The sequence below is a fragment of the Pteropus medius genome, unplaced genomic scaffold, assembly GCF_902729225.1.
Source record: "Pteropus medius unplaced genomic scaffold, Ma_sr-lr_union100, whole genome shotgun sequence".
Lineage (NCBI taxonomy): Eukaryota > Metazoa > Chordata > Mammalia > Chiroptera > Pteropodidae > Pteropus > Pteropus medius.
This window is the reverse complement of record NW_024342469.1, coordinates 5,879,934-5,904,176: the sequence shown is the minus strand read 5'-3', so window position 1 is coordinate 5,904,176 and position 24,243 is coordinate 5,879,934. Positions and strand designations below refer to the sequence as shown.

The following is a 24,243-nucleotide window of genomic DNA, read 5'->3' as shown; positions in this document are numbered from 1 at the left end:
GCCTGTCTTACACACGAGGTTCTTGGAACAAGGAATGGTTAATGGAGCCCAGCCTCAGTCAGCCACAGCCTGCAGATCGAGGCAGCTTGCACGCCAGGCCCACTGTACCCTCACACCTGGAGTCACAGAGGCAAAGGGCACCAGAAGGGTAGATACGAAATTAAATGTGTTACGAGGAAGGGGAATGGGAGGAGGGACAGGGGTAGAAATCACATTTCTAAAGGTGAAGTCCTAGGGTCAGGGGTGGGGGGTGGGCTTTTGAGCTTTGAGCCGTGTGCTGTTTTTTGTATTCAAAAATTGAAATTAATTTTAATTATTTTAGGAAAAGAACATGGTTTGAGAGGGCTATGAGGGAGAGACGAAGAGTAACTAGAGGACAAGGTGAGGGCTGTTAGGAAGGGGTGTGGCCAGAAGGCATTCTTAGAGTATGTCTGATTCTGTGCAAAATGAGATTTTGGAAAGCTGCAAAGACTGCATAGAAATCAGCTATAGTCCAAGGAAGCAACTGCTTATTGCATCCAAATGGGAGTGTCACGGACACAGAACCAGAGCTGAAGGGAAATTCAGAGGTCACAGCATTCACTAGTTTCAGGCTGGAGACCCAGAACTGCACTGCTTGTTCACGATCCCACATCACTGTGGAAGCACCAATAGCAGACGCCCCCTGGCCAAGTCTGATGTTGGTCTTCGGTGGAGGGTGACATATAGAACTTTGGCTTCAAATACACATCCAAGTGGCCTGGGGACCACGGAGGCCATTGTCCTGGTGAGAGGGCCAGGGAGGGGACTATAGCAAACAGCCAATTGCCACCAAGGTTCCCAGGACAGGGTGGGAAGGACATCCTCCAGGACACACCTGGGCCAGGTGCGTAGAGCTGCCCCCTTTCAGTAGTGACTGTTCTGCCTGCCCTCCCAGTGCGTCTGCTGGCGCCTGCCTCGTCTTCTCTCCGGAAGACTAAAGGGACCCCAGCCTGCAGGTTTTGTCCCTTCCCTTAGGACAACAGACTTAAGACTCTGCAGACAGTGGAGAGCCCAGTTACATATGCCACACGCACATCCATGTGCCTCGCAGGGCACAGGTGCCTCAGCATCGAAGCACACCAACAGCCCCCGGAGGCTCACAAGCCCGTGGGGACTGTGCGATGCACTGTCATGTGCCTGTCTGTGCCGACACAGTTCTTCCTCTGTGCCGAGCTGCCTGACGGGCCGGGGTCTCAAGTCCCAGCCCGAGGTGGTTTCCCTGGCAGGCCCTGCTCTCCCTTGCATCAGGGCTCCTCCGCTGAGTGTGCCTGAGTGTACAGTGCACGCTCGCTGTGGGCGTGGAGCCGGCTCAGTGTTCTCACCTGGCAGGCCCTGCTTATGGCTCCCAGCCTGGGGGAGAACTTCCCTTTGCAAAGTTAGATAACAGGCCGGGCTCTCTGTCAGAGGATTGGCGCGGTGGCTCCACGTGCTGCAGCTGGCACAGGGCCAGGCCCGCCCTGCTAGGCAGCGGGAAGGGAAGGCCTGGCTGCAGCCGGAGCTGGCAGGTGGCCGAGCTGGGGGTGGACGGGCGGGCTGGGGTCTGTGCTGCCCATTGGCTGCCTCGGGCTCCTGCCCCGCCCGCCTCCAGAGCTTGCGGCTCCTCAGCCAGCTCCTGCCTCTACAGCTGCCTCTGAACTCCCAGAGCAAGCTCCTCCTGCCATGTCGAGCTGCGACCGGATCGGAGTGGCCCCGGCCATGGACATGCCTGAGGTCCTCAAGTCTCTCCTGGAGCACTCTCTGCCTTGGCCAGAGAAGAGAACAGGTAGGAATGGAGGTGGCCTCCATTGGCTGTGAACCCAGGTGCCTAAGGGGTGGGGGCAGCCGGAGCACAGTGGCAGGACAGGCATCTCAAGCTAGGGAGGGACCCTTGCTTGGTCCCTTCCTGGGCAGGAGGAAGGTCTGGGGTGCAGAGAGAGACACGGTGGGGAGTGCCACTGCAACTCAGGAACTATCCCCTAGGCCTGCGAGCTTGGGGAAGCCATGGCCAGTGTGTGGCCACTGACAGGTGCTGTGCTCATGTGGGACAAGGATGGGACCAGAGGGCTCGGCTGAGAAAATGCACTGGACGCTGATGCTTATTAAGCTCCCTCGCCGTGCATGCTGAGGCGGCAGAGACTGGCAGACTGGAGACTCGGGTAGTCTCCTGTCTGGAGAAGAGGCTTTCCTCCATGCTCCTGCTTCAGCTCCCGCTCGCTGGAGGGCTGAACCCATGGATGGGAGGGAAGCTGTTATGTAACAGAACTACAGGCTCGAAGCCCGGGTTCCTAGGATACCACGGGCAAACATGGGGCGAGGCAGCCGGCGGAGGAGGGCGTGGACCCTGGGGCAGAGCCAGCAGCCAGGCCCAGGTGTCTCCCAAGTCCTGCCTGAGAAACATAAGGCCATGGCTAGCTTTGAGGGACACCTACTCAGGATATCCACCGCCCCCCCACCCCGATTAAATATTCCTCCCAGTCCCCTCTGTTCTAAGACATTGGGGGCTCACACCCAGTTCCTCATCGCTCAAACTCCCCAGGTACCTATAAAGGAGCCCAGCTGTCCTCTGCTGCCCAAATCTGACTTAGGAGCCCAGTGTCCCCTCAGGAGACCCCCCTCAGGCCTCTCCCTCACAGACATCTGGTGTTTCTCATTACCAGGTAGTCCTGGTTGCCCCCGCACAACTTCCTTCTGCTGGACCCTCAGCCCACTCCAGAACTCTAGAGCCTGGGGACAGATGCCCATGGGGAGCTGGGCTCAGGGAAGGAGGGGTGGCAGGCTCTGCTCCCTGGAGAGACTGCCTGAGGGCAGAAGGTGGGTCCCAGAGCTCATGGCAGGGTCCCTGAGGGCTCTCGCAGAGCTCTGGGCTCGGCCCCTCAGCCCACACCCTGCGGTTTCGAATGCAATCCGGGCCACCCTCAGAGGCGGGCATCACAGAAGGAGTTCCCGTGCCCGCCTAGCACTCAGGACCCCAGCTGCTCAGCAGAAGCAGCCCATCTCCTCAGGACACCCTCAACGCAGCCTGGTGGATGAGCCACAGCTGACTTTTTCTTGCCATCTCTGATCGGCCCGTGTAGGCTGATGAAACTGAAGTCCTTACAGTTAGAGGTAGGGGGCGGGGGCTCTCTTCAGTCCAGGGTGCACAGGGACTGGCTGGGCTGCCCGCGGCTTGTAGGGACAGCTCCTGGCTGGCCGGGAAGGGTTCTTGGGGGCAACTCAGGGCGCTGCTCCTCCGATGAGGATGACAGAGCCTCTGAAGTGTGGCAGCAGCTGCTGGTCGCTGGCTCCCAGCTGGTGCACAGAACCCCGCGACAGCCGGAAAGTCCCCATCGCACACTGTGGATGGGCAAAGTCGGGTCCAGCGCTGAGAGGACTTGCCCAAGGTCTCAGGCAGAACTGTGCCAAGAGCTGGCAGGCTCTGACTGAGGATCAGCTGGTCTGGTACAGCGGGGTTGGTCAAGTGGCGTGGGCCAGTGTCTCGGTCACCTCCTCTGAGTGGTATCACTTCTCCATGTGGCATCCCACTGAGAATCAGAAGCATGAGGCCCTGTGGGATTGACAGATACCGATAGGTAGATAAAATAAGGTGTCAGAGCACCCCACAAAGACTGCACTCACATCGCTGCCCCCAACCCGCAATCAACACTTTCCAAAGCTCCCAGATTCTCTAAATCTTTTATGAAAATAAAGGTATCTATCTGAAAAGCAATATACTTTGGTGGAAAGAGCACACACAGCACGCAGAACTAGAATTCCCAGTAGTCATGTCGCAAGCACTTTAAAAGTTCTGGATGCCGCAGCTTCCCTCCCTGTGTCCCCGACTCTGGCTTCGAGCTGTGGGAGGAAGACAGCTGAGGTGCCAGTTGCCCTGGCAACAGTTGCCCTCAGGATGGCTTGCCCTTTGCTTTGGTGTAGAAACGGTAGTTTCTCGTGGGGGACTGAGACCTGTTAACAAACTCCTCAGTTTCTCCAGCTCAGTGGCTGTGCTTCAGCACATATTTAGGTCATGTGCTGAGCGTACCTTGGGTCCATGAGGGAATTTCGGAGGGAAGCGGGAGGGGTGTGAGAAATTCCAGGTGTGCTCTCATGAGACTCTGCTCTCCCTGCAGCCTCTCATTCCATTTTCTAGTCTCGAGGACGCTCCCTGAGACCAACCTTGGGGTGTCTTCCTCTCTCTCTTGCCTCCTACCCCAGGCTGTGCAAACAGACCTCCACCTCTTTCCTGACCGGGCTCCAGCCTCCCTTGGCTTCAGATTACAATGGCCACCTGGCAGCCCCTCACTCTGGGCCACTAGTTTGACCAACTTTCCTGTGGGCAGAGAAATCTACGTCCAGCAAAAGGGTGGGTCTGTACGCCAAGCCCTGACTCAGTTTCAGGGGAACTGCCTCTGGGCCCTGATCTCTCCACTGTTCTTACTGTTTCTGCTGCTGCTCTTTCTTCCCAGGATCCTCTTACAGAAGGCGATTCTGTTCCAGACCGCTCACTCTCTTTCTTCTCCAGCTTCTTGAAAGACCCCTCTTCTCTTAACCATACTGTTAGCTCTTTATACCCATTCCTTCCTTACCCTATAGAGCCTTGGCTGTGCTCAAAGGCCAATCCCCGATCTTTCTGCCAGCTTCGGTCACTCAGGCCTCCTTTCTAGGGGGCCAGGCAGCATGAAACACACCCCAAGGTTGAACGAGGCCTTCACCTATTCAGTGGAGCAGGCAGGGTCCTCATCTCGGGGAGCTCCTAATTTGACACTGATGGGTCACCCGGCAAGGTATTCTAGACATTCCTCTTTCTCTATCCCCATCTGTAAAAAGTGGGGAAAGAATACCTGATTCCTAAGCTTGTTGCCGGGATTAAATGAGTTATCCCACGTGAAAGCGTTTGCAAACTGTGAAGTCTCACGCTATACTCTCTGTGAAGGGCAAAGAGCAGCTGGTCCTCGCCTTATGCTCCTTCCATCGACATCATATTTGCAATCTGACCCTCATTCCCTCCTTCCTTTGAAGCTTGTCCTTAAAAGAACTGAATGTCGCAAGTTTGTGCGACACACGTAGGGCCACCTCCTCGGAAACTTGGAAACGTGTGTTGAGGGTCTTGGGGGCATGGTGCCATTGGCCCTTCACCAAGCCGGACAGCCCAGCTGGAAGGGCCAGAGACAGAGCTGAATGATAACAGGCTGGCTCTCAAGGGGACTTGCTGGGACAGAGGCAGGGGTGCAGAGGAGGGGCCTGGGCAGCCTCCTCTTGGAGGACTGAGCTAAACAGGAGAGGGTGGACTTAGTGAAGCCAGGGCCATCCTGAATGTGGCCTTGGTAAGATACATGTGGTCACCTCCACTCCCAGTAACCAGGCAAAACAGAGAAGTCCTCAAGTTTGCTTGTAGGGAAGAGGAGTGTGAGGGGGCAGTCCTTGTGCTGGAGGCTTAGCTGCTTTAGTCCTTACCATCTACTAAATGGCGAGGAAACCCTCAGGGCCAGTATGCAGGCCAGCCTCTCTCCTTGTTCCCACTGGAGGGGTTCAGCTGTCTTCTCTACCTGTCCCGTCACCAATGAAACAGGAGAAACTCCTTGTCACTGGCTGCCAGAAACTGATGGCAGTGTCCCGGAGCGCCCCCTTCCAGATGGCATTGCATCTTGACGGGCCTGACCCAAGGCCAGGTTGCTCAAGGAATGAACCCTAAATTGAATGACCACTGTTTTCTGAGCATCAGCTGGGAGTTGTGCCAAGTGCTTTGACATCACGCCTGTGAAATGGCTTTGCAAGGGGGGTGTGATCACACACTCTACAGATGAGCAGACTGAGGCTCAGAGAAGGGAAGGCCACATAGTTGTCAGGGGTTCCAACTCAGCTCCGCCGGCTCCCAGGCTCGTCTCTGCCCACGGGGTGCCGGAGCCTCTGGAACCCCGTCTCAGGGTAGCACCTCTTTGGTCATCCGTTGCTTTTTCAACATTTGTTCATTGAGTGTTTGCTACGCTTGTGGTCTGGAACTGATGCAGGACAGGGCAAATTTCCCCAAGTGACAGGGAGACCAAGCCCAGTACCAAGAGAAGAAGGGGGTCCTTCAGCAGAGGGTGTAGAAAGAATTCAACACGCATGCCAAAGTTGGAGTCAAAAGGCAAGTATTAGAAAAGAGATAACGCTCCACAGGGTGTGGTCTCCTCTCAGAGGCAGAGAGTGAGAGGGACAGGGAGAGAGACAGAGAAAAGGCACTGAGAGGGACCCTGAGTGTTCTGAGGATTCAGTTTGTTATTCTTTAGTTCCCATGTCCTTTGATAAGGACATCCAGTGAGGAAGGGGAAGAGTATGTAGAGTTAAAAGGTAAGAATATGTAGCGTGATGAAAGGCCTGCTGGCAGTTCCCAGCCTTGAATCCTTAGGTTCCCCGTGGTTTTAGCCGAGTGACTCTTGGTGCCTGTTCCCCTTCGCAGGTGTGGAGAACGGGCTGGTTAGCAATCCCAGCAGAAACCTTCCTTTGTTCTGAAGGTGTCCTCCTAGTCAGGCTACAGGGCCGATGAGCATATTGCAGTCTCTGATTGTGGCTTGATTAAAATTTTAATTCTCTTGCATCCTCCCTACATTAGCATGAATGAGACACACAGGGCCTGCTCACCTGGCAGTTGCATTCCATAGGGAAAGAGCCGACAATAGCAATCAGGAGCCAGGGCTAGCCTCTCAGAGGGAGTGATACTTAAATCAAGGCCTAGGTGAGGAAGAGCCAGAATTTTAAGGCTGAGGGAACAGCTCCTGCAAAGGCCCTTTCCTGGGGCAGGAAAGACACACGTGTCTGAGCAACAGAAGGCCACTGTGGCTGCAGAAGGTGAGCGACAGGGAGAGAAGGAAGAGGTGGGGTTGGAGAGACCTGAAAGAGGAAGAGCCTGCAGGGCCTTGAAGGTCTTAAGGAGAATGAAGCTGTCATCTCTCTGTGTGCGAGGCCCCGCCCACTCCCACTACTCTTGGGGAAGTGGCAAGTGGGGAGGAATGAGTTACTCCCAGAAGAATCCAAAATGGAATTATAGTAAGAGTTAACTTCAACCGAGCACTTGCCATGCACCAAGTGCTGCTCACAGCAGTGCCTAAACTGATTACTTCTGACACTCAGGCGCAAAGAGGTTAAGTAACTTGCCTGAGGTCACACAGTTAGAAGTCTTGAAGCAGGAATCAGACCCCGATGATCTGGCTCAGAAGTCCACACCCTACCATGCACCATCAACACAGCTTGCACTGGAGAACGCCTGGCCATCTGGTAGTAGCTGTTGAGACATGGCAGAGGCTGGAGGTGAGGGCTTCTTTCTGCAAATGGTCCCTCTTGGGGAAGCTCCCCATCTGTAATTTGAATCCTGGGAGTGGGCAAAAAGCAAGCCAAACAGGAAACTAGTACTCTTGAGAGTATTGAAGAGATGGGCAAGAGTTAGTAAAGAGCCTCCACCCACCACTCCTGCATTAGAACACAGTGAGACCAAGGTACAAAGCTCAGCTGGGAGCTATGCAGCCACAGGTATGTGGGCTCGAAAGGAGGCAGCCGTTGGCTAGGCTAGTGCTGGGGGACTTGCCATGTTTGTCATGCCAAGTTCAAATGTGAAACACAATGACTTATTTAATGTTAATAACGTTCCACATGTATAGGACTTGGCTCTGGAACATTTTATCCCTCCTACCAGCACCAACAACAAATGAGCCAACAAATATTTACTGAGTTACTACCCTGAACAAAGCTTTGCGCTTTCCTGCATTCGGTATTGACAAAGCGCACAGAGAACTGGGCTTTGTAAGAGTTCAATTGAAGCCTTATCATAGTCCTGCTCTTATACACACCAGGCTTATATCACATACTTCAGGAAGTGGTCCTGTCTTACTAGATGCTACATATATGGCCAGAGGTCATTATGGGGTATCTGGCCAAAGGCTCCCGTGCTAGTGTTTTAGCTCCTATGAAGTTAAAGTTTAAATATTACTCCAAATTGGTATAAGGGCTTAATGAAAGGTACTTGTTCTTCATGGGCTCAGTTGAATTAGGTTTTTAACTTGGGTTGGTTAGCAGGTTTCTGGAACATAAAAGGGTAGAATTTAAAGCCAGTCTAGCCCTGGAAAATGTTCCAGCTTATACTCTAGGACTCGACCTCGGCCTCACAGCCTTGTTCCCACACCTTAAATAACTCTACTGACCCAACACAACCTGAGTGTAAGGGGAAGGGTGGAGGCCCCCCCCTACTCCATGCCACACACTGTTCCAGAAGGGCACTTGACATTGCTTCTCACACATCCTCGTAACCACTCTGTGAGGTAAGCATATCCATTTCTGTTTCCAAGAGAAAAATAACTAAGGCTTAGGAAAGATAAGTCACTTGCCCAAGGCCACGTGGCTGGTCAGTCAGTGGCTATGGGGAGACTCTACCCAGGCCTGTCTCCCAGCCCCACAAAGTCACCGCTGCCCCGACTTCCCTCAAGAAGTAGCTGCATGAAACTCTATTACTAAAGAACATTAAGGTAGCTCCTCATACCTTTAAAGCCTTAACCATGTAATAACATGTTCTTTTTATGGAGTTTATTTCTTTGTAGGGCTCACACACACTGTGGAAATCAGCTAATTGCTTCTCAACACTTATTTATCCACTCAGAGAAGGGGCAACGCCACACTGTTATTCCCACTTTCCTGACAGGAGCTGGAGGTAGAGAGAGGCTGCTATGGCTTTTCTCCGGTCAGCTGGAGAACGAAGAGGAGAACATAATGGCTCCAGCCTCCAGGATGGTGCTGTTGATGGCTGCCAGCCGGCGACGTAGCTAACCTCCCAGCTTGCAAGTAGGCACGAGAGAGAACATGTTTGTAGTGTTCCCGCATTATTTGTGACACGCCATTTACCCTGTGGTTATCCAGAGAAAAAACCCGTTTCTCGGGAGTGTCAGTACATGAAAAGAGAACTGAATCAAAACTAACTTTTGAAGACCTCACCTGCTTGCATCACTTCTCACTAGTATCACTTGCTAGGTTGGTTACTCCAGGCTGGGTGATAAGTGGAGTAGGCATAATCCCTTTGGGAATAACTGTAACTTAAAAAAAAATAATCTAAATCTTTACTTCCCCCTACTATGTCCTACTTTTGTCATAAACGAATGTTATAACTTTCCATTGTTATTGTAAATCCTCCTTTAATACCTTGAGAATTTCTCCCCCTTAACATGGTCACATTAGCCATGAAAATATACATTTAACTCTAACCCAGTAAGTTTCTTCAAGGCCAAACTAACCATTTTTTAAAAAGCTTTGTATATTGTTTTAATCTATCTCCTTGGAATGTCCTTTAAAATCTGTTTCTAAAACCCTCTAGGTTAGTTTCTCCTAAAGATAACTTAGTTTAGCCACACACAGAATTCTCACTAACAACTCTGAAACACAACAGCTTTTCTGAACCCAGTTTAGTATTTGCACTAACTTGAGAGTGGCACTGTACTAGCCTCTAGGATAATGGATACACCAAGCAGTGGATTTGTACCCATTAGTTTTAGTAAAATTACGAAAACTACCATTTGTTGTAGGTTTGCAATTGTGCATGTTCCATACACTGGCTCACAGAAACCCCACAATAGAGATCCTGCCCTGTCTCCCTTTGACATATAAGGAAAGGAGGCCTGGAGAGGCGAAGCACTTGGCTGGAGGTATCAAGTCAGAAAGTGACTGAAGTCTAATGAGTGTGGCAGTAAGAACTCGAGTTTTGGAGTCAGACTCCATCACCAGCCCCAACCACCACTTAGCATCCCTTCAAACCTCTTGCTTTCCAGGCCTGCTCAGGAACAATTTCTTTTTCCTCCTCAACGCCCAGCAAAATTATTATAGCATCAGCCTGACAAGTTTCAGCTAGTTGGGGGTTGCACTCACGCACCTACTCTATGAACTGAAAACTCTATCCTACCATTCCCCCAGCCCAACTGCTGGAAGGCTGAGGCCATTGGCAGGATACAGTATAAACAGACCAAAGTCTCTGCCCTCTGGGCGTTTAGGCAGGGAGGGTCTAGTATTGTCTGGGTTCAAAGCAGAGTATGATTTGTTCTATAAAGAGGTACAAAGTTCTGGGCACTGTTTAGAAGCAGCTGCCTATAACGTTCTCCACATGTGTGCCCCTCAGATTTTACATTTTCGAGTTTCCTAAGGAACTCCCAGGGAGTGTTTGTGTTTTCAGAGAGGACGTGGTTCTTCCACAAAATGTATAAATGGTACCCTGTGTAAAGGAGTTTGGTTGTGTTTTGTCCTTAGGAAAAGGATAGACAGGTCCTAGACAAGAACAGAATTTCAGGGCTGTTGAGAACTTTAGAGGTTGTCTAGTCTAACCCTTTAATTCTGTAAATGAGGAAACGGGCTCAAGTGAAGCAACTGGACTTTCCCAAGGTCACAGCTAGTAAGAGGAAAGACAAAAGCGTGTACCCCGGCCCTGGCTCAGAGCTGGGCCCTTTATCTCCACTCCACCCCACCCCGGCTTCAAAAATGCTCCCTCCATGCTAGTGTTTATCTGGCCGCCACGCCTGCACCAGAAACCCGGGATCTGTGAGGAACCCGACACCCCCTTCAGCGGCGACCAAGCCTGCTCCCGCCATCCCTATGGGAAAGGCAAATCGTGGTCCGCCGCCCTGCCCTCAGCCAACCTCTGGGTCGCAAGGGAGGAGGGGTGAAGGCTCGGCTCTGCGTCCTGGCCCCAGGATCCTGGGCAGAGCCCCAGGAACAAAAAGGCCCTTCCCTCCTCCCCTTCCTCCCCTCCCCGCCGCAGCCCGGCACGTGCTGCGCCTCGTGCACCAACCCAGGTCCCGCCCCCGCCTTCCATTGGCTGTTCCGCACCTTTCCCCTCTTCCCCCTCCCCGCGCGACTGGACTCGGCTGGGGCTCCACGTGACCCGAGGGGGGCAGGGCCATGCGGCCCGAGCGGGCTCTCTGATAGGCTCCCCAGGCCGTTCCCAGCCCCGCCTCCCTTCAGTGGCGCGTCCCGAAGGTGACGAGATTGGGATAAGAGGAAAGGGAGAGCGGTTACGGTGGTCTGAGAGGAGAGCGGGGATTATGAAGAAGAAGGCGAAGGTGAAACCTCTGGTAGAGGGAAAGGAGCTGCAGCCGAAGAGGGCCTATGACACAGACTCCAGCAGGCGCCAATCAGGTGACACGGGCGGACGGGGCTGGGCCTCCAGCGTTGCTCCTCACCTGGCTCGGCACGTATCCCACTTACCCCCGGCAGATTAACCAATCACAGCCTGGAAGGCTGCGCCCGCCCTCCTCACAGGGTGGGCCAATCCAAGGCCGCGATCCGGGGACGCTGGCCTGGCCTCATGAATAATTAATGTGCCGGAGCCTGTCCGCAGGCGGGGTAGGGATGGAGGGAGGCGGGGGAGCTGCTGGGCGCCTGCGCGGTAGCTGCCCGCGTCGTCAGCTGCGGCGGGTCGCACGGCTCCGGCCATATCTCGGGGGGCGGGCGGGGGAGGCGAGGCTTGCGAGGAGATCGCGGTGCACGATGTCCGACGCGAGCGGCGGAAAGAAGCCGCCTGTAGAGCCGCAGGCAGGGCCAGGCCCGGGGCGCGCAGCTGGGGAAAGGGTCTTGCCGGGCTCCTTTCCACTAGTCCTGAAGAAGCTGATGGAGAACCCCCCGCGCGAGGCGCGCCTCGGTGAGGGGAGGCGGCGGGGGGGGGGTCCGAGCGCCCTGGGGCGGGGTTTCTGCAGGGGCGGGCCTTGCGGGGGCAGGGGTCAGGGAGGTCGGAGGTCTGGCAGGAAGCCCCATGGAGGGGATGAAAGAGTGAATACCTGCAGGAAATTTGGGGGCTAGGCAAGAAGGTTGGGGAGAGAAGGTCGGGGCGTTGAGAGGAGAGGTGGGTCAGATGGGCGTTGGCGGGGAGGTTGGGTCTGGAAGGAGAGGATGGGGTGGGATCGCGAAGAAGAGGTTCTTTGGGGCAGTCTGGGCGCGCGCGACGTGTAGGGGTTACTCAGGCTGACGGGGGTCGCAGGAGCCACTTAAATCACGCTCCAGGGCGCCTTCTGTGGAGACAGCTGTATCTAAATCACTTGGGATGCTTATGTAGAATGGCAGTTACTGGGCCCCACCCTTCATCCACCGAATCTGCAGCTCCTGGGACAGGAATTCGCATTTTAAGGAGCCCCCCACTTCCGCGATTCCGAAGTCCGCTAAAGTTTGGAAAGCGCTGATTTACATGGCAAATTGGTTTTGTATATGGCCTTGCTTTCTCCTGGGAGGAAGACCTGCCTTCATCGCCACTACTGGGTACACACTGGAGATTTTCTGCAAGTGTTCCTATGGGGTGCTGCCAAGGTGAGGGAGGGGTGTCAAGAGAAGGGATGCAAGCTGCTTTCTGAGGTGGTGAGTGAGGTGAGGCAGGTAGAGAGATGAGGGTCAGAATGAGGCCACCGAGGCACTTCACCTGGTTAATTGGGGCTGACAGTAGACCTTGAGGCCACAGTGGCAGGGCTGGGCTGCTGCTTGTTTCCTAGGCCCCAAAGGTCCCTGAGGTTTATGTGGAAAGTAGGTTTGGCCTTGGTTTTTCGGCCAGGGAACATGAGGTTAAGGGAGCAGCAGGAGTGCCACTTATTGTAGTTTAAGGTGCACAGAGGAATGCTTTTCATCTGAGACCTTTGACTTTCCAGGAACCATCAGTGCAATTTGGAGATTTGGAAAGGAATAGGCCTTCTGTGAATGATCTGTCTTGGGGAATTAATTATTTTTTTTTAATTGCCATTCTTCTTCCTTTCCTGGGTGTGTTCTGAGGCTTCCATTCCTATGGCTTGTCACTGTTGGGTTATAAATAGCTTCAGCATATCAGGTGAGGCCCCTTCACTGTCTGCTTCGGGTCCTCATGTGCACAGACTGTGTTGTTTGTTTTTAAGGCGATGCTTTGTTCCAGATTTGGGGCTGAGACGAGCTGCTAGGACAGGTGTACACATCTATCAGTTCTTGTTCAAGGTTACCAAACCATCTATAACAGTGGTCCTACTTTACATTAACAGTGCTCACAAAGCACTTTGACAGAATCTTATTTAGTGTTCCACAAGTCCTATAGGGTATTATCTCTACTTCTCAGATGAAGAAAGTTGAGGCTCAGAGATATGAGAATGCTTTCTCAATGTCACATAGCTAGGCTTTCTAAGTCTCAGTCTGGTGTTCTTCACTGGATCCCTGGCAACCACTGAGGTCACTCCTTGTGACCTGAGTGATGGGCCTTGTTCTTTATTATCTCTTACAATTAAACCTCCAGCTTATGAAAACACTGAGGCTAGGCAAAACCTGGAACTTATTGTTACTTGTCCTTTGGTTGGAGTGTTTTCCTGTCTTCTCCGTTCTGTCTCCTTTGATCCCATGACCCCGCCCAATTGGATCACAGTCATTTTGGAACAGAACATAGAGTCAAGATCTCCAGGGAGGAGAACAGTGAGGCCATCTGGCCCACCCAGCCCACCAAAGCTTAGCTTTTTTACTTCCCTGGTACAGAAGGCAGTTGCAAGAGTTCAGGTTAATTCATATTAGAAGCCATAACCAAATTCTGTTGAAACCTCCATCTTTTTAACTCACTGGGTGTGTTCATTTTTATTGTCCCAACAGACTATGTTTTGGCTGGCTATGGTCTAGGAGCATGCATGACTGGAGTATTTCCAACATAATCATATTCGATTTCTCTTTTTCACTTCAGAATCCATAGTTCAAAGTTGTCTACCTCAATTTGAAAACCTATGAACTTGTCATGATTTCATCTCCCACTTTCTTGATTAGTCTCCCTGTCACTTTGATTTTCTTCCAACCTTGTCACATTTCTCTCGTCTTTTTGTCCTAATTTGCTCTTTCTTGGATATCCATGTATGGTAACTTTGTGACTGAGACAATTAGGTGGGATCCGGTCCCTGCTAATTGATTAGTTTTGCTTAAAATGGGAGTGAGCTTTCTTCTTCAGCTCCACCCTCTCCTTTTTTCCCAGAAAGTCTTGTCTGCTTATTCAGGGATAGACAGTCTCTTGAAATGGTTGATCTGAAAAAGGTCCTGAAAAGACAGCTCCAGGCCCTCTGTATCTGATAAACCTACAGTGAATCTGTTTGCAAACCCAGGGATTTCCATTCAGTATACATATTTTCTCATTCCTGTGGGCCACCATCTGCCTGCTCTTGCCTTGGCCCCAAGATCTAGAAATGCATCAGACACAGTCCCTGCCCTCGGTGAGCTCACAGCAGTAATGAGTGCCTACCACTTGCCAGGAATTCTACAAGACACTTTCAAATGTTATCTCTAGTGTACACCAAAGTCACATATCACAGCAACTGGGTGGCAGAGCTGGGATTCAAGCCCTAGGCTGGGTTGCTATGGAGAAGCATAGCAGAGGGGACAGGACAGAACACAAATATTCTTGGCCTGGAGAATCAGCTCTTTCCTATTATTTGGATAAGATATCAGGAAGGCTCAGAAACTCCCATTTCCTCCTTATAGCTTTTCTCTGGCAGATGCTAATCCCCCAGCTCATTATGAATTAACCCTGGGACCACATTAGGACTTGGAGCTTGTGACCATTCTGGGAAGTCCTGGCACAGATGAGGGCAGGCTGCTTTCTCTAAAAGAGACCAGTGGGCTTTGGTCAAGCACCGGGTTATAAGTGGTGAACACAGTGGACTCAAAAAGATGGGCATCCCTGTGATGTTCATTGTTCGCCTCCTGGGATTGAGTTAGGCTCTTGTGTGGTGTCTCATCACAGATTTTGTGTCTACAGATAAGGAAAAGGTGAAGGAGAAGCTGGAGGAAGACGAGGCTGCGGCAGCCAGCACCATGGCCGTTTCAGCCTCCCTCATGCCGCCCATCTGGGACAAGACCATCCCATATGATGGCGAGTCCTTCCACCTGGAGTACATGGACCTGGATGAGTTCCTGCTGGAGAATGGCATCCCCGCCAGCCCAACCCACCTGGTTCAGAACCTGCTGCTGCCTGTGGCAGAGCTCGAAGGGAAGGAGTCGGCCAGCTCGTCCACGGCGTCCCCACCATCCTCCTCCACCGCCGTCTTTCAGCCCTCTGAAACCGTGTCCAGCACAGGTTGGTGATGGGCCTTTGAACAGGACCAGCTGTCCTGCCCAAAGACTTCTCGTTCTGCGTTTGTTTTCTCAGTGCAGCTATGTGCCCCGCATGCACTTTGCCACAGATTATTGGGACGCTCAGGCAATAATAATAATAATGCCAGCTAACATTTATTTAGCAGTTACTCTGGGCCGCGCATTAACATGTAATCCTCACAAGAACCTTATGAGATTGATACTATTATTGTGTTTTATAGGTGAGGAAACTGAGAACTTAAGTAACTTGCCCAAGGTCACACAGTTGGTAGGTAGTAGAAGCAACACTTGAACCCAGAATGTCTGACTCCACAGCCAGGAACTGCTTTGGCACTGGTGCGAAAAAGGCATCACCTTTGGGGTCCTTTCTTTGTCCCCTTGTCCTTTTTCTGTTTTACCTCTGAGGGTTGGTTGGTTTGTTTTCATGCTCCTCAGTCATGAACCCTCCAGAGAAGGCATGGCCCCTGTTTCAGGGGTCTCTGCAAAGCTTTCTGCAGGCTCAGTTACAGGCATACAGGCCGATGGCTCCTGGAAAGACCCCAGGAGCTGGAGTGGAACCCAGGGACCCCATCCCCCCAAAATTCTCATGCTTTATTTTTTTAATTTACCTTTATTGTGGGAAGATTTTCAAATACAAGAGTAAGATTACTGTGATGAACCTCTATGTAACCATCACTCAGCTTCTATAATTCTTAACTCATAACCAACCTCGTTTTATGTAACCTTTTCCGTTCTCCTCACCTGATTATTTTCAGTCAAATCTTAGACGTTACATTATTTCATCCATAAATATTTTAATATGTATGTAAAATATAATGATTTGTTACGAAATATAACAAAGTCACCAATTTTACATCTGAACTTGACAGTAAATCCATCAGCATTCAAATTTCCAAAAAGTCATCTCATAGATATTACTGTTGTACTGTTTTTTTGAATCAGCATCCAAATAAGACCCACACATTTTTTTGGTTATGTCTCTTAAATCTCATAAGCTATAGGGTCCTCTCTCCTTTTTACCTTTGCAGTTTATTTGTTGAAGAAACAGAATCATTTGTCCTGTAGAGTTTTACACATGTTGGATTTTTCTGACTATATTCTTGTAGTGCCATTTAACATGATTCTCTGCCTTTTGTTGTTGTTGTTGTTTCTATAAATGGGTTAGATCTAGAGGCTTTAGCTGATTCCAGCCAAATTCTTGTTTGAAGGCAGCTTTTTTTTGTGCTGGTCAGGTTGTCCTAGAAGGCTGGTTTCATGTGTGGGTAGGAGACAGAGCTGGAAGTGAGCCCCAACTTGTACCTTAGACCACCTAGGTGGCATTCACCTTTGATTTTGTTTTTACGTAAACCTTCTTAATGAAGTATAGTGTACAAAAGTGCCCACATCATAAGTACACCACTCAATGAATCTTCACAAAGTAAAGCTGCCCATGTGACTACCACTCAAATCAGGAGATAGAATTCTCTTGGTGTTCCAGAAGTGCCTTGTGACCCCTATCAAGTCATTACTCCCCAGAGGTGATCACTATCCTTATTTCCATCACCAGAGTTTCCTTTTGCTTGTAGTGGAACATTCTGTAAATGGAATTGTATATTACATCCTTTGTTTTTAACTATTATACATTGATTACATTTATGCTCACTTATAGCTTTCTACTCTCTATACTCTATACTCACTTTGCTTCGGCAGCACATATACTAACATTATAGATTTTCAGAACATATTTATGGAATACTGTGACACAGAAAAACCACAATATAGATGAAGTAAGATCTATATTGAAGAATTGTACACATGGTAGGAATGAAGGTAGAATTTCCTCTCTTAATTTTCCAGTTCCTTCTGTAGCAAAGATGAGTAGTATGTATTCTTTCATATCTAGCTTCTTTCCTCAACTTTGTGAAAATCTTTCTTGTTGCCTGTAGCATAGTTTATTCACTTTTATCACCAAATGGTATTCCATTGTATGACTATACCTCAGTTTATCTGTTCTGCAGTTGATGGACATTTGAGGTGCTTCTAGTTTCGGTTATACACAACACCGCCATGAACACTTGTGTGCATGTCGTCTGGTAAATATTTGTGTACAAACCAGTTGGGCATTTACCTGGGAGTAGAATGCCTGGGTCATTGGATGTGCATGCATTCAGCTTTTGTAGCTACGGCCAGATAGTGTATGAAGTGGTTGTGCCCACCAGTGGGGTGTGGGGCTTCTAGTTGTCAGCCTTTGGTACCTTTGCTATTTGTTCTGCAGGTATAGAGTTGGCAACCACATTGGTCCCTGGTCATTCACTCCTCTGATGCTCAGCCATCTTTGTAATTAACCTCTGCAATTGGATACAATGAGTTTATGTGCATGACCCAGTGAACACCTAAGTTTGAATAATGTCATACTTCTGCTCAGAACCCTCCAATGGCTTCTCCTATTTCAGGGGAAAGGTCAAAATCAGTAGCACTATTGACATTTGGACCAGAAGATTTTTTTTTGTTGGAGTAGAGGGAGGGACTGTCTTATATATTATAGGATGATTAGCAGCATCCTTGGCTTCTACCCAGTAGAACACCCTCCTCCCCACAATCCCTACATGGCCGATGTCCCCTACAGGACAAAATTGTCCTCTGTTGAGAACCACTGCTTAATTGGGACTAAAGGCCCTATATTTTCTGTGCTTGACATGTCCCATTACCCTTCCCTATCATTCATTCACTCCAGCTACATTGGCCTCCTTTGCTGTTCCTCGGACATGTCGGTATGTGCCTGTGTACATACCAGTACACTCCACATTCACTCTTTTTGAAATGTTCTCTCAAATATTCACATGGCATCTCACGCTTTTATAGATATTTTAAATTTATCTTGTGTGATGTCAGCCTTCCCCACTAGAATAGCACTCCACGAAGACAAGATTTTTACTTGTTTTATTCATTGCTTTGTCTTTGCCAGGATAGCGCCTGGCATGCAGTAGGTGTTCAATAAATTTCTACTGACTGAGAAATTATTTTGTGTACTTTTAACAGTAGCATTGAATGAGTAGGCCAAAGTTGTAGGGTTTTTTTTTATTTTTTATAACTTATCTCTAACAACCTTTGAATTCTGAAAGTTCCTTTAATCCAATGTCCACTATAAAGTGGCAGCCAGGGAGGGTGGAGAACAAGGATTCAGAGTCAGCCAGACTTAGACTCAAATTTTGTTTCAGTCACTAATCACCTGTGTGTCTCTGAGAATACCGTGTTGTTTCTCTGAGCCTTAGTTTCCTCATCTGTTAAATAGGCTAACACCCATCTTGCTTTCAGAGTTGTTATAAAACTAAATGAGCACAATGACTGATACATCTCTAGGTATCCAAAAATGGAAGGCATTTCGTTATTCAGTCTGTGTCCCTAACCCATTATAGCTCATGGAGAGATTCAGCTGTTTCTTATTACTTGAGGGTTTGAAACCACAGGAAGTTATGGGGGTATAATGATTTAGTGTTCGCTTAACATTTCTGGGGGGAAGAAACAATCAAAATATCCTGTCTTTTTCAAGGGCCTCTGTCTCCTTTTGAGCATTTTGTCTATGAGGGAAAGAATTCTTTCCACGTGTGTGTTGCTGGATTGAATTGTGTATGCCCATCTGGCTTAGGGGCTGTCAGTGGTGCGGTCTTTCTTTCCTCCAAGTAGCAGTGGCTGTGCAACATTGAGATTCAAGCAGGTGTCTGTGTGTGATGCGATCTTCACTGTCCAGTGGGCTGCTTCGGGACCCCTCTTCTGTGTCTTTCAGAGTCCTCCCTGGAAAAGGAGAGAGAGACACCCAGTCCCATCGACCCCAACTGCGTGGAGGTGGACGTGAACTTTAATCCTGACCCTGCGGACCTAGTCCTCTCCAGCGTGCCGGGCGGGGAGCTCTTCAACCCTCGGAAGCACAAGTTTGCAGAGGAGGATCTGAAGCCCCAGCCCATGATCAAAAAGGCCAAGAAGGTCTTTGTCCCCGATGAACAGAAGGTAACCTGGTATCCATAGAGATGAAGGTACAGCATTGGTTCAAGAACTGAGGGACTGTGCTTCCTCATGGTGGATTTTATCTGGAGGCTCCTCCCTCCCGTGGACCCCATTTAAAAAGGCATGAGTTCAGAGCACAGAGCCATATCCTGCAGCAATTTGTAGAAGGAAAGGGAGTCAGGTGTCATTTGGCCCCAGCATGGCTTCCTGTAGCTTCTGTTTCCTTACCAGCCAGTGACCATGTCGATGTCCCTGCTTCCCTGGCCTTAGCCCAGCCTTTGGGCAGGAGCTCACTAGGCCACAGGAACTGGGCTGAACAAGCCCTTGCTTTGAAGGACAAAAGATGGTCGTATGTTGCCATCTCCAGGGATGAGCAAGCAGCTTTCGGGCTGATGGTTTTATAGGAATTGGGAGGGGGAAGGAAAGGAGGATTTTGCAGTTTTTCCATCTTCTGTGGGAAACTTACAGGAAGGACTTTTCATCCAAGCTTTGGAATCAGGTGGACCTGGGTTCAGAGCCCATCTTATTACCTAGAACTAGCTGGGCCTCAGGTTCCTCATCCGTGAAATGGGAATAACCATACTTGCCTCTGAGGAGGTTGAGGCTTTCAGAATAATGACGATGAAAGTGCTGTGCCTTCATGTGATCCTTACTGTAGACCAGGCACTGTTATGAGCACCTTGTACATATTAACTCATTTAATCCTCAAACAAATTTATGAGGTAGTTACTGTTATTATCCCCCATTGTAAAAATGAGGGACCTGAGACATTGAGAGGTTAAGGAATTCACTGCTAGTAAGGGGCAGGACCGAGATTTGAACTCAGGACTGGACCTTACCTGCAACTGAAATGAAGGCATGGTGTAGACAGTGTGTTTATGTCGCAGTGGCACAGAGCAGGCTCCCAGGAAGTGGAGTCTCGTTCCTTCCACCACTTCCTACCAGAGGGCCTTGTAACGCACCCTGGGGAGAGGGCAGGGCCCCTCGCTGTCCTTGGTACATGCAGCTCCTTCCCCAGGTCCCAGCTTGTTTTCCGGCTGTCCCAGATGAATGATAAGAGGAATCTGGGGTGCGCAGTGCTGGCAAGAGGGGAAGGGTTGGGGTTTCTCATGGGGAAAGAGGAGAGACCCACAGAGGACACTTCCCCACAGGATGAAAAGTACTGGACAAGACGCAAGAAGAACAACGTGGCAGCCAAACGGTCCCGGGATGCCCGGCGCCTGAAGGAGAACCAGATCACCATCCGGGCGGCCTTCCTGGAGAAGGAGAACACGGCCCTGCGGACGGAGGTGGCTGAGCTACGCAAAGAGGTGGGCAAGTGCAAGACCATCGTGTCCAAGTACGAGACCAAGTACGGACCCTTGTAACCCGTGCCCTTGCCCGGGTGGCGCTGCCTACACCTCAGCCCTCTGCCTGGGGGCTCCCTGAAACCCCACACACATGTGGAGACTTATGACTCGTCACGGGCAAATGATGGCACAGCTGCTCCAGGAGCGGTCACGTTCAGCTTCATTATCACATGGCCGGCGCACGTGGCGACTTCCCTGGGGAGCCAGCCTCCTCACTGGTGGAGATGCGAGGGAATCGACACAGACGGGTGCATCAGCCTTAGTTTCTCTTCTTGGATGTCCCAATCGAATCCGAAGGGGACCTCTGGGGCACATCTTTCACAGGGCGCTCAGGCTGCCCTGACTCTTCCTCAGCCTCCAGCCTGGGCCACGGAGGCCTGTCTCTGCAGAATGAGTCCATCGTTGTCGCCCTTACGTCTTCTCAGGTAGCAGGGCGCATTTCCACGTGGGCTGTGTCTATGGTCCACCTCACCCTCCCCGGAAAGTCTTTGAGAGGAACATCCGTTCCCACCTCCCTCAGAGGTACAGACACACCAGCTCCTCCGTAGTGTCTGCATGGGTGCCAGGCCACAGGAGCAGAGTCTCTGCACAGCCCGGGATGGGATTTGGGTTTGGGGCCTGCAGCAGAAGTGCAGCCAACCATTCTTAGGTCCCACACCCCTTTATTCCTATGGCTCCAAGGCCTGGAACCAGGGAGGAGGCGCTGGCGACTGGCTGTCTCTGCATTTCGTCTGCAGTGGAGGAGAGACTCCAGGGCGGCCAGCCTCTGAGCTCTGATCACAGTGCATCTCCTCTTCTTCAGGTCACTCATGGAGGCCAGCTGAATCTTGTTTGTCCCACTAAACTGGGCCACTGAGCCTGTTATTTCTTTTTACCCAGTGACCAATCTCAGATCTTAGATTTAAAAGGAAAACTCCACCTCATCTAGGAAGCTTAACTTCCTGGAGCCAGGATGTACCTTCCGCATGGTGTTTAGAAACCCAGCCTCCACAGCCCCTTCCACTGTGGGCGGGAGCTGGGGCATGTGTTTCCGTTTCTTCTTGCTCTGCCCTCCGCTGTTGGCCAGGCCAGAGGAAAGCAGAAGAGGGCTTCCCAGGTCCCACTTCAGGATCTCTCTCCCGTGCCACCTGCCTAGAGGGCACCTCCTGGGCAGGACACCTGATCAGGGGTCACCAGGATCGCAGCACAACTCATGGAATAGCAGGTACTCGGGACATTTACATGGGCTAGAGTCCTCTGGGTCTGGGTCCCTGGACACGTGGGCCACCACACAAGCCTGGCCACGGGGTGGCGTGGAGGCGTTCTCGCAGCCGGCGCTGTTCCACAGCTGCTTTCTCTTGTGTCCAGCTGAACTTGTCCTTTTTGCTCTTCCCGGAGATTCACCTAGGGGCTCAGTGGAACCCTCTGCTCATTGCGGTCAGCCGGGGCACCTGCAGATAGGTGTATTTATTGGCTCAGGGCCAAGCAGCCTGTGTAAGGGGGTCAGAAGTGACGGGCGTACTTTGTCGTGCTCACCACTGGCTTTATTTAAAGTGGTGGCTCCAAGACCCGGGCGCCGACCCCCAAAGACTTTTCATAATGCGTTAGGACCAGGGGAAGCTGCCCACTGGCATGGACTGCACCCCAGGGAATGCCACGGCCCTCTGGGGTCCTGCACACCTGCCTCTCTGGGGACTTGACAAGGGTCCTTGAAGCTAAGGGAGACCACCCCCTCCCTCCAGGCCCCCCTGACTTTTTCTTTGTGGTTCTATAAAAACCACGTTCACACTTTTCACTCTATTGTAACCACAACAGGGCAGTTGCATCCGGCATGTCAGTGCCCTGCCCCGGGCAGCTCGCCCGCCCGGGCCCTCCCTCTGGCCTGGCTACCCACCAAGAGAGCACTTCTCATTTTGTTATTGGTAGAAGAGCCTCTAGCTTAAAAGCTCTTCATTTTCTTTGGCCAGAAAGTGTATGGTTTATGTCTTTTCACTGTTTTTTTTTTTTTTTTTAAAGGATAGAGACTAAATCTCTGGATGGTGTCCATGTTCCAGCCCCAGCGGGTGGGATGATGGCCAGCTGTCTCTCCTCTTTGACCCTGCCCACTGCCTATTCAGTGCCCGCTCCCTCTCCTCCCCAGGGCAGTGGGTGAGTGGCTCCTTCCCAGAGTGCTCACTTGGAAAGTGTGTGGCTGTTGGCCTCTTTTAGAAGAGCCCCTTTGAGCCAGGAGCCTGGCAGGGACAGGAAGGAGATGTCCACGGAGGTTAACATGCTGGGGAAAAGGAGTGCTCAGGGAAGCATGTCTCCTTCCCAGGCCTAGAATCATGTTTTGGCAGAAGGAGAGGGTTGGTGCCTGTTAGTTTCCACTGTGGAATTGGGAGTCTCCTTGACACCCTCCTGGCCCCTCTTCATCTTGGGGCTGACAGCCAAAGGCTGAAGCTCCTGTGCTCAGATCTCTGACATTCCCTAAAAAGCACTGGAGGCCAGAGAAGTCACCATGAACAGTTTCCATGGGTTTGCTCTGGGCTGAGAAGCATCATCGCTTCCTAAGCACCCTGTCTTCAGATTCATGGGAGACTCAGCGCAACCTCAGAACGAGCTAGGAAGCTGCAAGAGTATATGCGATTAACGTATATATCTAGAAATAGAAGTGTGCGTGTGTGTGTATGTATATATACACACACACACACACGTATTTAGAGAGCGTGAGAACTTTCACAATGGCCAGCAACCTTGTGGAGGACCTAGGTAACTTACCCTTGGCCAGTGGAAGGGGTTTGCCTGTCTGGGTCCCGAGGGTGGGGAAGCCACTTAGCAGTGAACCTTGACTATGGCCCTGGGCGAGCAGCTCCTGCAGTCCTCCAGCCCGAGGCAGGGTGGCTGGCATGAGATCCAGCAGAAGAGGGCGCCTTTGTGCTGGGCATCTCGCCATCCAGGGCCCTGGGAGCTCTGCTCCACTCAACACAAAGGGCTGAGAGCCCCTGGTTTTCATGGCAGAACCCACCCCAGAGCTCCTTTAACATCTGTTAATTAAGTGCAATAAATTTTTCTAGAAAATGGCAAAGATGACTTCCAGGTGGACATTGCTGTCTTGTGGTGTTGGGGATGCCGGGACACCACTTGGTTTTATTTTTCTAAGTGCATGTGATGTGATAGAGTGTGTGGGGCTCTGCGTCCTCCCCTGGGAGCTGGCATTCCCCTGGGCCCCTCTTTCTTACCTTTGTTGGGGGAAGGAGGCAAGGAGAAACTCCTTCTTCCCAGGTGGCAAGGGCAGAAGCAGACCGTAGCCCGTTGGCCTTATGTGCGTATGTGCGTGCGCGTGTGTCACTGCTGGTGGGCCGGAGTGATGTGGGGAGGGAAGCCGGGAATGTAACCTTTTCAAAACAGAATTAAATATTTTGAGATGAGAATTGTGGGGCTGTCTTTTCTGTCCTCCTCCCTGCTTTCTGTGCTTCCTGTGTGTTGGCCAAAGAGCCTGAGGGTCATCCCTGGCACCCCTACAGCAGCAGCTGGGTCCCCTTGGCCAAGTCACCTAACCACTCTGTGCCCCATGTCCCTTGTTCGTCAGATGGAAGTCACTCCTGCCTGCTTACTTCACAGTGTATTGAGAAAGAACAAGTATCAGACCAAAAGCAGTTTGAACAAATGAAAGTGCTGCACAGCTGGTGGAGAGACAGGGAATTGCTCAAGTCACCCGATGGCACCTATGTAGAAAGAAAAAGAAAAAAGACTGGAAAAGTCGGGTCTTGGTGGATGAATTCCCGGGGTTTTCCTTTTCTCTTTTTGCCAGATGTTCACCCTTGTAGGGCACCTGCACTGTTGTTACCGATTCAGCACTGGTGCCCCCAGGTCCCCTGCTGAGGGCTGGCCTGGGCTCCCTAGGGGC

The 24,243-nt window shown here is 51.1% G+C and overlaps 1 protein-coding gene across 4 annotated transcripts; it reads left to right on the top strand.

The window, feature by feature from the left end:
- Positions 1-1,519: 1,519 nt before the first annotated feature.
- On the top strand, positions 1,520-23,767 carry TEF (TEF transcription factor, PAR bZIP family member). 4 transcript variants are annotated; one of them, XM_039863355.1, is made up of 4 exons: positions 1,520-1,783; positions 14,714-15,031; positions 18,812-19,032; positions 20,181-23,767. In XM_039863355.1, the coding sequence occupies exons 1-4, from the start codon at positions 1,681-1,683 to the stop codon at positions 20,394-20,396; spliced, it is 858 nt and encodes a 285-aa protein (XP_039719289.1). In that variant the 5' UTR covers positions 1,520-1,680; the 3' UTR covers positions 20,397-23,767. The 4 variants fall into 4 exon arrangements, with proteins under 4 accessions (XP_039719289.1, XP_039719291.1, XP_039719288.1 ...); XM_039863357.1 differs by lacking the exon at positions 1,520-1,783 and adding an exon at positions 10,913-11,118; XM_039863354.1 differs by lacking the exon at positions 1,520-1,783 and adding an exon at positions 11,385-11,620 and having other exon boundaries at positions 18,812-19,058; positions 20,181-20,316.
- The last annotated feature ends 476 nt before the right edge of the window (positions 23,768-24,243 follow it).

Coding starts and splice junctions, on each gene's coding strand:
- TEF (XM_039863353.1), top strand. CDS start 11,470: ATGTCCGACGCGAGCGGCGGAAAGAAGCCGCCTGTAGAGCCGCAGGCA. Junction 11,621..14,713: donor CCCGCGCGAGGCGCGCCTCG/GTGAGGGGAGGC, acceptor TTGTGTCTACAG/ATAAGGAAAAGGTGAAGGAG. Junction 15,032..18,811: donor TGAAACCGTGTCCAGCACAG/GTTGGTGATGGG, acceptor TGTGTCTTTCAG/AGTCCTCCCTGGAAAAGGAG.